Genomic DNA, 13794 nt, shown 5'->3' with positions numbered 1-13794 from the left:
CGAAACCCTTCATGATTTTGAACGCCTCTATTAAATCTCCCCTTAACCTTCTCTGCTCTAAGGAGAACAATCCCAGCTCCTCCAGTCTCTCCACATCGCTGAAGTCCCTCATCCCTGGGACCATTCTGGTAAATCTCCTCCGCACCCTCTCCAAGGCCTTGACATCCTTCCTAAAGTGCGGGGCCCAGAATTGGCCTCAATATCCGAGCTGGGGCCTAACCAGGGATTTATAAAGTTTTAGCATAACTTCCTTGCTTTTGTACTCTATGGTGGAAAAATTGGGTTGATTTGCGCCTTTCGCTAGCGCCCCCGGGGCGCAAATCCCCTAGCGCCCTGGCGCGGCGCCGCTAACATCTCCCGCAAAATTCAGCGGCAGTGGTCGCGCCATGCGGCGCCGATGATGTCATCGCTGTGCGCAGCGCCTCGCTCGCGCCCCGGCCGCAAACTTCGGTTGCGCCCCCCTGACCTATCGCCGGACGATATGTCCGACAGGGTCAGCTGGCGTTTTTGCAGCCCGCGACGGCGGTGGTGGTGAAAGGGGGCGGGTGTCGGGCGGCCATTTTGTTTTAGGCCGACTGCCAACACCTGCCGCCCCCCCGCTTTCCCCTTTTTTCCCCTCGGCATGCCGGCTGCGATCGCTCAGCTCGGCAGCCCCCGCTCCCCGGTGGTCCGGCAGGGCCCCGGTGTGTGCAACGCTAGGCCCCTCCCCTTTAATCAGGGGCGGGCGGCCTGCAATGACGCGGCGCTACGTGCCGACGCGTGTAGCTCCAGTAGCCTCCGGCTTGGGGCGCTACAACCGAATTTCAGGCGGAGGGGCGCTAACTTTTTCGGGGTGCTAAAAGGGGCGGCACCGAATTTATCCCCCGATGCCTCTATTTATAGAACCAAGGATCCCGTAGGTTGAAAGAACAAATGTGAACATGTTCCCAGGCAGCTGATTAACTCTCTGTGTGTTCTGGCCACAATTATACTGCAGAGGGCTGAGAAGGCAAAGTGGCGCGAGACTGCAGACTTGCTCGTTCCGAGAATCCGGCGTCCGGTTCCTTGCCTGGTGTACCGCAGCTCCACAAACAGTACCACCGAAAATCAAGGGCCCAAGCTCTGGCCCCGAGACCCACCACACCCTCAGGGCCCTCGCACACATCGATACAAAGCAGTAGTTCCCTACCTTGAGGTGCGATTTCTTGGGATTGTACTGGGCTGGTTGGCTCTCCAACGACACTTCGTAGACCTGCTGAATATCTGGTTGGAGAGACACAAAGTAATAAAAAGGCATCAAAAGACGCTCTCACTGGGACACAGCGGCTGAATAGATCCAACTTGGGTCCGGAACTGAACCAGTACACCAGCCAGGATAGGCAGGGGCCCTGTACATTGTTATCTCAATATAGGAGCTTTACTCTGCATCTAACACAAGTTTGATGGGACAGTGTAGAGGGAGTTTTACTCTGTATCTAACCCGTGCTGTACCTACCGTGAGAGTGTTTGATGGGGCAGTGTAGAGGGAGCTTTACTCTGTATCTAACCCGTGCTGTACCTGCCCTGGGAGTGTTTGATGGGACAGTGTAGAGGGAGCTTTACTCTGTATCTAACCCGTGCTGTACCTGCCCTGGGAGTGTTTGATGGGACAGTGTAGAGGGAGCTTTACTCTGTATCTAACCCGTGCTGTACCTGCCCTGGGAGTGTTTGATGGGACAGTGTAGAGGGAGCTTTACTCTGTATCTAACCCGTGCTGTACCTGCCCTGGGAGTGTTTGATGGGACAGTGTAGAGGGAGCTTTACTCTGTATCTAACCCGTGCTGTACCTGCCCTGGGAGAGTTTGATGGGACAGTGTAGAGGGAGCTTTACTCTGTATCTAACCCGTGCTGTGCCTGCCCTGGGAGTGTTTGATGGGACAGTGTAGAGGGAGATTTACTCTGTATCTAACCCGTGCTGTGCCTGCCCTGGGAGCGTTTGATGGGACAGTGTAGAGGGAGCTTTACTCTGTATCTAACCCGTGCTGTACCTGCCCTGGGAGTGTTTGATGGAACCCCTTGTACGTAATCACACACTCCCAGCAACCTATCAATATTGGCACAATCTTGGGGACCCTCTCGTCAAAACCTCCGCACCACAGTGTTAATAAGTTAAAGGCACTATATAAATGCAAGTGGATGCTGTTACACAGGGGTTCAAGGAAGAAAAATTTGGTGGCACCCCCTTTAACGTCGCTGGGGAGCTACTTTCAGCGCCCCTGCGCCGTACATTCAGTGGTAGCGCCCCAAGCAGGAGGCGGGGTGCTCCTGGAAGCGCTTCCCCTCCTTCCCAGGGCGCTACCATTGAATACCGCGGCGCTACGTGCAACAGCGCCATGCACGACGGCACGCAGCCCCACGGTATTGCAGGCCTCGCTCCCCCGTTTAAAGGGGAGGAGCCAAGCACCGTGCGCACCGTGGCCCTGCGTAAAAAAGCTGAAGGGGGTGGGGGGAGGAGAGATGCTGGCTGGCGGCCAAAGAAAAAGGGCCACCAAAGAAAAATGGCCGCCAGGCACCTGGCCTTTGATTTGCGCCGTGGCGGCCGCAGAATCCGCCACCTGACCCTGTCGAACATGTCGTCGGGCGATAGGTCAGGGGGTGCGGCCGAAGCTTGCGGCCTGGACGCTGCGCACGCCGATGATGTCATCACCGGCATCGCAGCCCCGCGAAGCGCTGCCGGCTACCGCCGCCGCTAACCTCCTGCTGCATTTCCCAGCGGGCACAAACAGGAGGCGCAAAGCAACCCAACTTTTCCCCCCTCCCAAAGTCCTTTCAGTGGCTGGGGAAATTCTTCTCAACAAACTGCGAATTGATCTCTCATGTTATGTACTCATGGTCTTGCCTCTCGGATATTCTTCATCGCGGACTGAGCCCTTGGTCCCCGACATGAATCTTGTCATTCATGAAAGAAAAACTTATGAAATAATACTGAGCGGCCTGCGGGTGGCGCTGTCCAGGAAGAGTATAAATACTCGGGCACGGGCCCAGCTTGTGCAGGACATTCTTAACAGGAACTAGTGAAGGACACAACTAGACCTCCATGTTGTAAAACAGTTGATTAAAGCTTTGTTTAACGCTTAGACCAAGAGCCGAGTAGTTTTCTTACGTCAGTCCCGTTGTCAAGTATTTCCATTCCACGCCGCTCCCCCGCCCACCTCAACCTCACCCCCTCCAATCCTCCGTTCCTCGCAGGACCAACCGGAAGGACTGATCCCGATTGGACACTTGACTGTGTAGAGATCTGATCGAAACTCAACGAAACATTTTACGAGACGCAACACCTGCCCTTATACCTCCCCCCTTCCCACTGTCCAGGGCCCCAAACACCCCTTCCAGGCGAAACAGCGATTTCCTTGTACTTCCTGCAATCTAGTATACTGTATTCGCCGCACACGATGCGGTCTCCTCTACATTGGGGAGGCCAAACGCAGATTGGGTGACCGCTTTGCGGAACACCTCCGTTCAGTCCGTAAGGGGGACCCTGAGCTTCCGGTCGCCTGTCACTTTAATTCAACGCTCCATTCCCACTCAGACCTCACTGTACTCGGGCTCCTGCATTGCTCCATGGAAGCTCAGCGTAAGCTCAAGGAACAACACCTCATCTTCCGATTAGGCACTTTACAGCCTTCCGGACTCAATATCGAGTTCAACAATTTCAGATCATAACCCCGGCCCCCTATTACATTCTTACTTATATTTTTTATCCACACCTTTGTTTTGGCCCTTCCCCACCCCCCCTCTCTCTCCCACATGGCAGCTGTCTCTCATTCTGCCAGCGCATTTCACACCTAATCTAGAGCCGTCTTTTCTCTCCACTAGTCCGACCACCATCTCGTCTGGTTTTGAATACCTCTTAATGTCTCTTCACTTCTCTTTTGTTCTTTCATCCCCCATTTCCCAGCCCCCAAACTGGCCTTTTAATCTGTTTCATTTCCTGTGATTTCTCTCAGTCCTGACGAAGGGTTTCGATCTGAAACGTTGACTCTATTTTCTCTCCACAGATGTTGCCTGGCCTGCTGAGTTTTTCCAGCATTTTCTGTTGTTATTTCGGAGTTCCAGCATCCGCAGTATTTTGCCATCGAGACATTTTAATTATTGACTGCCTGGTCTCTTCGCTCGAGAAGAGGTCAACGAGTAAAAACAGGACATTTGGAAAAGTGGATTAGAGGCGAGAAAAATGAAATGAACACAATAATTTTCCCATCTGAGAGATTGTGGATGTTGGAGGAAGATGTTCAGTGACACCAAGTAACCTCCAAGCTCTTTAACTCTCTCTAAGCTCCTTAGGTGACGTCAAGTTTGTCCTGTCCCTTTAATCCACCCGATGACCACTCTTAATTTTTAAAAGCTCGACTAAACAACAAACTCAATAAAGAAAGAGTAATACATCCCACCACAAGTCAGCTCTGCATGGTGGAGGAGTTGGTGGGGACGAGGGTCCCATCAAACACTCCCAGGGCAGGTACAGCACGGGTTAGATACAGAGTAAAGCTCCCTCTACACTGTCCCATCAAACACTCCCAGGGCAGGTACAGCACGGGTTAGATACAGAGTAAAGCTCCCTCTACACTGTCCCATCAAACACTCCCAGGGCAGGTGCAGCATGGGTTAGATACAGAGTAAAGCTCCCTCTACACTGTCCCATCAAACACTCCCAGGGCAGGTACAGCACCGGTTAGATACAGAGTAAAGCTCCCTCTACACTGTCCCATCAAACACTCCCAGGGCAGGTACAGCACGGGTTAGATACAGAGTAAAGCTCCCTCTACACTGTCCCTACAACAACCCTACCCTTGCCCGGTGAATGCTGCTGGAATATGAGACAGTGGGAACCGAATATGTAACTGGTGTCTCTCGTGCCATCTGCGAACCATTTTAGCCAATAGGTGCTTTGCTTCATCTACTAAATTTACCCCAACGTGAAGTTGCCGTCACCTGGGGTCAGAGGTGCAGTGACGTTATGTGGAAGTGGAACAGGCACCTAGATTTCCACCTCCCTCCTTCCATCAGACTCTGAGCCTGAGGCCTATACACTACTGTCCCAGCAGAGCCTGAGGCCTATACACTACCGTCCCAGCAGAGCCTGAGGCCTATGCACTACCGTCCCAGCAGAGCCGGAGGCCTATACACTACCATCCAAGCAGAGCCTGAGGCCTATACACTACCGTACCCAGCAGAGCCTGAGGCCTATACACTACCGTACCCAGCAGAGCCTGAGGCCTATACACTACCGTACCCAGCAGAGCCTGAGGCCTATACACTACCGTACCCAGCAGAGCCTGAGGCCTATACACTACCGTACCCAGCAGAGCCTGAGGCCTATACACTACCGTACCCAGCAGAGCCTGAGGCCTATACACTACCGTACCCAGCAGAGCCGGAGGCCTATACACTACCATCCAAGCAGAGCCTGAGGCCTATACACTACCATACCCAGCAGAGCCTGAGGCCTATACACTACCGTACCCAGCAGAGCCTGAGGCCTATACACTACCGTACCCAGCAGAGCCTGAGGCCTATACACTACCGTCCCAGCAGAGCCTGAGGCCTATACACTACCGTCCCAGCAGAGCCTGAGGCCTATACACTATCATCCCAGCAGAGCCTGAGGCCTATACACCAACGTCCAAGCAGAGCCTGAGGCCTATACACCAACGTCCAAGCAGAGCCTGAGGCCTATACACTACCGTCCCAGCAGAGCCTGAGGCCTATACACTATCATCCCAGCAGAGCCTGAGGCCTATACACCAATGTCCAAGCAGAGCCTGAGGCCTATACACCAACGTCCAAGCAGAGCCTGAGGCCTATACACTACCGTCCCAGCAGAGCCTGAGGCCTATACACTAACATCCCAGCAGAGCCTGAGGCCTATACACCAACGTCCAAGCAGAGTCTGAGGCCTATACACCAACGTCCAAGCAGAGCCTGAGGCCTATACACTACCGTCCCAGCAGAGCCTGAGGCCTATACACTACCATCCAAGCAGAGCCTAAGGCCTATACACTACCGTACCCAGCAGAGCCTGAGGCCTATACACTACCGTACCCAGCAGAGCCTGAGGCCTATACACTACCGTACCCAGCAGAGCCTGAGGCCTATACACTACCGTACCCAGCAGAGCCTGAGGCCTATACACTACCGTACCCAGCAGAGCCTGAGGCCTAGACACTACCGTACCCAGCAGAGCCTGAGGCCTATACACTAACGTCCCAGCAGAGCCTGAGGCCTATACACTAACGTCCCAGCAGAGCCTAAGGCCTATACACTAACGTACCCAGCAGAGCCTGGAAGAGGTCGCTGTGGAAGATGGTGAGGAGCCTCTGTGTCCTTGCCTTGAAGCGATCGTCCTGAGCTGGGTCTAGGTTGGGCTGGTACTCCTCCATCAGCTGTAGGGCTCTGTGGGAATCTAGAGAGGCAAAAATCACAGGTCAGCCAGGCGGGACAAATACACACCCAATAAATCCCACAAATCCGACTGTGCGACACAGAGTGGCCTTGCCAAGACGAATGCCACAATCGGCGAGTTCCTCATTTCTGAAAGAAAGAAGGAAGGAAGGAAAGGAAAAAGAGAGCCAGAATGAAAGAGAAAGAGAGAAATAGAGAGAGAGAGAGAGACAGAGACAGAGACAGAGAGAGAGAGAGAGAGACAGAGACAGAGACAGAGAGAGAGAGAGACAGAGAGAGACAGAGACAGAGACAGAGAGAGAGAGAGAGAGAGACAGAGAGAGAGAGACAGAGAGAGAGAGACAGAGAGAGAGAGACAGAGAGAGAGAGAGAGACAGAGAGAGAGAGAGACAGAGAGAGAGAGAGACAGAGAGAGAGAGAGAGACAGAGAGAGAGAGACAGAGAGAGACAGAGACAGAGACAGAGAGAGAGAGAGAGAGAGAGAGACAGAGAGACAGAGAGACAGAGAGAGACAGAGAGAGAGAGAGAGAGACAGAGAGACAGAGAGAGAGAGACAGAGAGAGAGAGAGAGACAGAGAGAGAGGGACAGAGAGAGAGGGACAGAGAGAGAGGGACAGAGAGAGAGAGACAGAGAGAGACAGAGAGAGAGACAGAGAGAGAGAGACAGAGAGAGAGACAGAGAGAGAGAGACAGAGAGAGAGAGACAGAGAGAGAGAGACAGAGAGAGACAGAGAGAGAGAGACAGAGAGAGAGAGAGACAGAGAGAGAGAGAGACAGAGACCCCCAGAGGATGTTCCCAGGTCATCAAGTCCTGAAAAAATGGTGCAGCAACACAGGCCATGCAATGAAGATCCTGAACAAAGAATCCCTTGGAAGCCCCAAATGGCTTGTGATCCACACAGGCACAAACGACCTACGCACCCTAAGGGAAGGCACTGCTAGGGCGGTGAGCAGGATGGCGGAAAAGGCCAGCAGGGAATTCCCCGGGGCGCGGATCGTGATCTCCACACTACTGCCCAGAAAGGACACCCCAGCCTATATAATCCACAACACCAACAGGGAGATCGACACGAGATGTACTGCCCTCCCCAACGTCTACCTGGCCCATCACCCAAACATCAACACAAGGGACCTCTATGACGAAATACATCTACTCAAACAGCGGATGTGGATCTTCGCAAAAAACCTCATACACATTGCCAAAAGACGCAGCCCTCCCACCCCCTCTACCATTGGGAGCCCTAACCCAAACAGGACCACCACTGTCCCCCACCCCCTATACAAAACCAACAACAGAACCGTGCTTTTGTAGCTGACCCCAGACCCCCCTCCAGACCACAGACTGTAGACCAAGAACTGAGAAAGATCATGACGATGATGAACACCCTGATAGAAAGCCGGAGAGGAATGCACTAAATTATTAATATTGTTACTTTATCATTATCGTTATTGTTATTTTATCATTACTATTACTATTATTAGATATCAGTATGTGCATGCCTCATGAAATTTATACTAAATCGTCATTTAGCATTATAGAAACTAGTGTTTTCACACTCATCCGACAAAATAGGTCCATTTTATTTCGTTTTTTGAACTATATAAATGCGTTCTTTCCACATAAGCTGCTGGAATATCCAGGGTCTCCGCTCCTCAACTTTTGGGATGAAGAGTACAGACCCTGAATTCCTAAAAGCTATAAAAGACATTGATATAATTGTGTTAACAGAAACATGGTGCCAAAAGGACGTGCCCACCCACTGTCCTCCAATGTACCATGAAATCATTGTGCCCTCAGTAAAGAACACTAAGACATGCAAGGGCAGAACCTCCGGGGGAATCTTGGTGTGGTATAAAGGAGAACTGGACAAACACATCTCACCGATAAAACAGGGAAAATCACACGTATGGCTAAAATTAGATAAAAATATAGGAATAGCAAAAAAAGATGTTTACTTATGTGCGATCTACATACCTCCAATAGAATCGCCATATTTTGAAGAGGAGATATTTGACACTCTCCACATGGAAATCAGCCATTTCCAGGCCCAAGGAAAGGTGCTACTATGTGGGGACCTAAATGCAAGGACCGGATGTGAACTGGACTTCATAGACCCACAGGGCAACAACCATGTGTTTGGCCAGACCCCTTTATATGTCATACCAGCCATCGCAAATCGGAACAACCTTGATTGTGAAATAAATAAAAGCGGTAGGGAGGTAGTGCAACTCTGCCGAGCCTTAGGCCTGTACATAGTTAACGGTAGGTTCAGAGGGGACTCCTTAGGGAGACTCACATATTCCTCAACTCTTGGGTCTAGTGTGGTGGATTATACAATCACTGACCTGGACCTCTGCGATATCAACGCATTCACTGTCAGGCAGCAATCCCCCCTCTCAGACCATAACCAAATAAATGTGTACCTTAAACTTTCTGCCCAAACTAGACACAAAAAAGGAACCCAGTAAGCTCCATAAAATAAACCAGACATACAGATGGGCCCCAGACAGTGGAGACAAATTCATCACAGCACTAAACTCACCTGATCTCACAAGTAAAATATCAAAATTTAAAGAAAATCTATATGAGATCACCAGAGATGGTGTAAACATGGCCATAGATGATATAAATATGATCTTCCATGAGGCAGCTGTAAAAGCCGACCTTGTGAAACAGAAGAGGAAACGTTACAAAAGACACAATAAAAATGAGAAATGGTTTGACCACGAATGCAAAAATGCCAGAAAAGACCTGAGAAAAATATCAAACCAAAAACATCGCCAACCAAACAATCCAGACCTACGTACTAGATACAATGAGACCCTCAAAAGATATAAACACACCATTAGGAACAAAACACAAAACTATACCCACAAAATACTCGAAGAAATTGAAAACTCCATTAATCCAAATCAATTCTGGGAAATGTGGAATAACCTGAGTACAACACAATTGCAAGCATTACCAATCCAAGATGGCGACATCTGGAGAACACATTTTGAAAACCTCTACAAAGACATCCCAATAAACGAAACAAACCCAAGTCAACATCATGTCACGGAAAAACTCCACACATTAGAAGCAACAATTAAAGACAACCAAAACCCTCTAGACTCCCCAATCACATGGAAAGAACTGGCCACAAAAACAAAATCTCTCCACCTAAAGAAAGCCTGTGGTCCAGACAACATCAAAAATGAAATGCTCAAGTTCAGCAATATGGAGATGCAGGGTGCGGTACTCAAGTTATTCAACATCATATTACGTTCAGGCTGTTTTCCCGATATCTGGTGCCAAGGACTCATCTCTCCCATATATAAAAGTGGAAACAAATCAGACCCAAATAACTACCGCGGCATCTGTGTCAACAGTTGTCTAGGGAAGTTATTCTGCAGTATTCTAAATAGTAGATTACTGGATTTTCTTAACAAACATAAGATCCTTAGAAAAAATCAAATAGGCTTTCTTCCAAAACACCGCACCACCGACCATATCTATACCCTTCACACTCTCATTGAAAAGCATGTACACCAAACAAAAAATGGGAAAATATTCGCTTGTTTCATTGACTTCAAGAAAGCCTTTGACTCTATCTGGCATGAAGGGCTCTATTACAAACTTCTTCAGTGTGGAATAGGGGGCAAAGTCTATGACCTTATTAAATCGATGTATCTGAAAAATAAATGCGGTGTCAAAATTGGAGACAAACGCACCTGTTTCTTCACCCAGAGAAGAGGCGTCCAGCAGGGCTGCAATTTGAGCCCGACCCTGTTCAACATATACATAAATGAACTAGCAGACATGCTGGAGCAAAGCGAGTCACCGGGTCTCTGTCTCCTGGATGGAGAAGTGAAATCCCTGTTCTATGCGGACGACGTGGTTCTGCTGTCTCCCACAGAACAGGGATTACAGCAACAACTAGACCTACTCGACAAATACTGCCAAAATTGGGCCCTAACAGTAAATCTAAAGAAAACCAACATCATGATTTTTCAAAAAAGGCCCAGGTGTCAGGAAAACAAATACCAGTTTACTCTCAGTGATACCATCATAGGACACACTATGAGCTACACTTACCTTGGTCTAACCATTACAGCATCAGGGAGCTTCAGCATAGCAGTGAATGCACTAAAAGAAAAAGCCCGAAGAGCCCTATATGCAATAAAAAGAAAATTCTACAACATCCAAATCCCAATCAAAATCTGGCTAAAAATATTTGACAGCGTAATCCTGCCGATTGCGCTGTACGGTAGTGAAGTATGGGGCCCGCTCAATCACCATAGCTACACTAAATGGGAAAAACACACAATAGAAGCCCTACATGCAGAATTTTGCCGAAGCATCCTTCGCACCCAAAGGAAAACACCAACAAATGCATGCAGAGCCGAACTAGGCAGATACCCACTGATAATAAACATCCAAAAACGAGCACTAAACTTCCTAAATCACCTCAAATCTAGCTCCCCAGACACCCTTCATTTTAAAGCCTTCCAGACCCAAGAGCTAAACCCAGAAAAGAGTCCCCTGAGTCAGCTGCTACTGAAACTAAGTGCTCCTACTCAGCCGGACCCTGACCAGTCCCAGACCAACACTGCCGTCCAAACACCAATCCGAGTGAACCAAATCATTAAACAAAGCAAAGAAACCTACCTGGAACATTGGAACAAAATAACCAAAAGCCAAAGCAGATTAGAATGTTACCGGGCCCTAAAAAGAGAATATAAACTGGCAGACTATCTCTTGACCATCAGAGACACAAAACAGAGACAGACCCTCACCAGGTACAGACTAAGCGACCACCAACTGGCAATTGAAAAAGGAAGATACAAGAAATCCTGGCAGCCTAGAGAGAATAGAATATGTGATCAATGTCTGGCCGGCGAGGTTGAGACAGAGATGCATTTCCTCCTAAAATGCGAAAAATTCAACACATCAAGAAACATATTATTTGACAAGCTCAGCCAAACAACCCCAGATTTCAAGGAATTGGATGACCTGTCAAAATTAAGATTAGTCCTGGGAGAAGGAGACAGACCATACCTTGGTGCCAAATATGTAACAACATGTCACAACCGGAGGACTGTTTAAAATTAATACTGAATATACTCACTGATGTACAAAGACTGTTTAAATTAATATTGTTTAAAGTAATATTGTATGTACCCAACGAAGGTCAAAATTGTTTGACACCTACAGAATGTTGGAAAACTGTACTTTTTGTTATGTAAGCTTTGGCAATATGGTTCCCTGTAAACTTTCATGCCAATAAAGCATTTGAATTGGAATTGAATTGAATTGAGAGAGAGACAGAGAGAGAGAGAGACAGAGAGAGAGAGAGAGACAGAGAGAGAGAGAGAGACAGAGAGAGAGAGACAGAGGTGCACTTCCTCCTAAAATGCGAAAAATTCAACAAGACAAGAAACATATATTTTGACAAGCTCAGCCTTACAACCCCAGATTTCAAAGAATTGGATGACCTGTCAAAATTAAGAATAGTCCTGGGGGAGGGAGACAGACCATATCTTGGTGCCCAATATGTAACAACATGCCACAACCTGAGGAACAGTGAGTGACTAATGAGCACACCCATAGCATATATACTCTAAAAATGTTTAAATTAATACCGAATGTAACCAACGACTGTTTTAAATTAATACTGAATGCACCCAACGAGGGTCAACGACTGTTTAAATTAATACTGTCTGTACCCAACGAGGGTCAAAAACATTTGACACCTACAGAATGTTGGAAACCTGTACTTTTTGTTATATAAGCTTTGGCAATATGGTTCCCTGTAAACTTTCATGCCAATAAAGCATTTGAATTGAATTGAATTGAGAGGCAGAGCGAGAGAGGCAGAGCGAGAGAGACAGAGCGAGAGAGACAGAGACAGAGAGACAGAGACAGAGAGACAGAGAGAGAGAGAGAGAGAGACAGAGAGAGACAGAGAGAGAGAGACCGAGAGACAGAGAGAGAGAGACAGAGAGAGAGAGACAGAGAGAGAGAGACAGAGAGAGAGACAGAGACAGAGAGAGAGAGACACAGAGAGAGAGAGACAGAGAGAGAGAGACAGAGAGAGAGACAGAGAGAGAAAGAAAGTGTGAAAGACAAAAAAAGATCTTGCATTTCTCCAGCGCCTTTCACCACCTCAAGACGTCCCAAAGCACTTTACAGCCAATGAACTACTACTGAAGTGTAGCCATGTAGGAAACACAGCAACAATTTGCAGGGAAGCAGGGAAGCTTTGAATATTGATATGATTCTAAAAATATATCCAGCCCTACAACTATCCCACCCCACAACGAGATCTCTGCGCTCCTCCAATTCTGACCTCTTGAGCATCCCCCAATTCCCATCGCTCCACCATTGGCGGCCGTGCCTTCAGCTGCCTGGGCCCCGAGCTCTGGAATTCCCTCCCTAAACCTCTCCGCCTCTCTCTCCTCCTTTAAGAGGCTCCTTCAAACCTCCGTCTTTGACCAAGCCTTTGGTCACCTGCCCTAATTTATCCTTATGTGGCTCGGTGTCTACCAGGACTGGACAGACTAGATGCAGGAAGGATGTTCCCGATGGCCGGGGAGTCCAGAACCAGGAGTCACAGTCTAAGGATAAGGGGTAAGCCATTTAGGACAGAGATGAGGAGGAATTTCTTCACCCAGAGAGTGGTGAACCTGTGGCATTCTCTACCACAGAAGGCAGTGGAGGCCAATTCATTAAATATATTCAAAAAGGAGTTGGATATATTTCTTAAGGCTAAAGGGATCAAGGGATATGGGGAGAAAGCAGGGACAGGGTACTGAATTTGGATGATCAGCCATGATCGCTTTGAATGGCGGAGCAGGCTTGAGGGGCCAAATGGCCTACTCCTTCTCCTATCTTCTATGTGTCAAATTTTTGTCTGATAATCGCTCCTGTGAAGCGCCTGGGGATGTTTTACTACGTTAAAGGCGCTATATAAAGGCAGGTTGCATTAAGTTTGAATACAGAAAGCAGTGCACGCATGAAGGAAAAGCAGAAAAAGTTAAATATATTTTTAGAATCGTATCAATATTTAACGAGAGAGACTGGAAGAACACAGGCTTGAGAATAACACAGTAGTTAACCAGAAAAACATATATGGTATTTATAACAGCAACTACATAGCAATCCAAGAGAAGGTGAGGAGAGTTCACATGGGAAAAAAGTTAGAAAATTAAAGTTGGAATATTAAGTTAGAAAACCCGCTCAATATTTTTTTTAAAAAAAGCAAAAATGCGATCTAGGACAAGTACTAATGATTGCATTTATTATTTTGCAGCCTTGTTACCTTGCTTTGAGACTGTCATGCCTGAAAAATGTTTGTCTTCCTCGCTCATCCCACACAAGCCCATTAACAC

General features: G+C 48.3%; 1 protein-coding gene across 1 annotated transcript; it reads right to left on the bottom strand.

The window, feature by feature from the left end:
* Positions 1-727: 727 nt before the first annotated feature.
* On the bottom strand, positions 728-13794 carry LOC147091123 (uncharacterized). The gene is made up of 3 exons (XM_085977593.1): positions 13725-13794; positions 6290-6421; positions 728-1242 (listed from the first exon to the last, which is right to left on the bottom strand). Exons 1-3 carry the CDS (start codon positions 13786-13788, stop codon positions 857-859), a joined length of 582 nt encoding a protein of 193 aa, XP_085833719.1. The 5' UTR covers positions 13789-13794; the 3' UTR covers positions 728-856.

The sequence above is a fragment of the Somniosus microcephalus genome, unplaced genomic scaffold, assembly GCF_052327205.1.
Source record: "Somniosus microcephalus isolate GS21.2 unplaced genomic scaffold, FLI_Smic_1.0 unresolved_chr4, whole genome shotgun sequence".
Taxonomy (NCBI): Eukaryota; Metazoa; Chordata; class Chondrichthyes; order Squaliformes; family Somniosidae; genus Somniosus; species Somniosus microcephalus.
This window is presented reverse-complemented; position numbering and strand designations above follow the sequence as displayed.

What these genes read in the sequence shown, in the direction of transcription:
- LOC147091123 (XM_085977593.1), bottom strand. Translation starts at nt 13,788, where the DNA reads ATGGGCTTGTGTGGGATGAGCGAGGAAGACAAACATTTTTCAGGCATG. An exon ending in CATGACAGTCTCAAAGCAAG is followed by an intron (nt 6,422 to 13,724) that starts GTAACAAGGCTG and finishes TTGCCTCTCTAG; the next exon opens with ATTCCCACAGAGCCCTACAG. An exon ending in CCTCTTCCAGGCTCTGCTGG is followed by an intron (nt 1,243 to 6,289) that starts GTACGTTAGTGT and finishes CTCTCCAACCAG; the next exon opens with ATATTCAGCAGGTCTACGAA.